Here is an 821-nt window from a genome sequence, read left to right as displayed (position 1 = left end):
GCAAACGAGGCAGACGTAGACCTACAGCAACTTATTTGTACTTGGAAAGCTTAAATAAGTGATTAACGGGAAAAGACCAGATTTATTCAAGCACTTCCATGCAAAGAAAGGAATAGCGAGCCGTGAACGCCAATGTGTGTTGCAGATCTGGAACTCAATGAATGATCATCGACGAGAGATCAATAATTGATCATTTTTTTACGTTGGCCGCCACAACTGTTACTGTTTATGACGTGACTCGAGCTATCAGCCATCACGCCCACAATTGTCTATAAATGACCTCCACAATTTTATTGTCTGTTACGTGACTTCGACATTTGTCTAGGACATGACCCCGCACATCTCTCTCTCTCTCTCTCTCTCTCTCTCTCTCTCTCTCTCAATCACGATTCATCTCAATAGCCTATGACGCTACTGTAATATCAACCTTTCTTTGACGCGATCCCCACAGTTAATATTTATGTAGCTGCTTATACCGCGCCTTCCCACCCCACCCCACCCCACCCCACTCCTTCCCCCAATTCTCTATGACGTGACATCCACAACTGTCCTTGTGGCCTGTGTTGGTATTCTCTCAGCCACGCCGTGCATCAAGGCCATCTGCCCCAGTGAGGGATGGACCACAGGGGGAACCACCGTCATACTCATTGGGGATAACTTCTTCGACGGGCTGCAGGTCGTCTTCGGCACCATGCTCGTGTGGAGCGAGGTGAGTAGCCTGATGGTGACGACAAAGCTCTCATAGCTGTTGTTGTTGTTATTGTTGTTGTTGTTGTTCTTCTTCTTCTTCCTCTTCTTCTTCTTCTTCTTCTTCTTCTTCT

At 46.8% G+C, this 821-nt stretch overlaps 1 protein-coding gene across 1 annotated transcript; it reads left to right on the top strand.

Annotated features, from left to right (window-relative positions):
* Nucleotides 1–565: 565 nt before the first annotated feature.
* LOC118477161 (transcription factor COE3-like) lies at nt 566–709 on the top strand (the record flags this gene model as incomplete). Its single annotated transcript, XM_035970092.1, is given in 1 exon segment — nt 566–709. A coding segment is annotated over 1 exon segment (144 nt), but the record flags the coding sequence as incomplete, so codon positions are not given.
* Between the last annotated feature and the right edge of the window lie 112 nt (nt 710–821).

This window comes from Aplysia californica, unplaced genomic scaffold (assembly GCF_000002075.1).
Source record: "Aplysia californica isolate F4 #8 unplaced genomic scaffold, AplCal3.0 scaffold00010, whole genome shotgun sequence".
Taxonomy (NCBI): domain Eukaryota; kingdom Metazoa; phylum Mollusca; class Gastropoda; order Aplysiida; family Aplysiidae; genus Aplysia; species Aplysia californica.
This window is presented reverse-complemented; position numbering and strand designations above follow the sequence as displayed.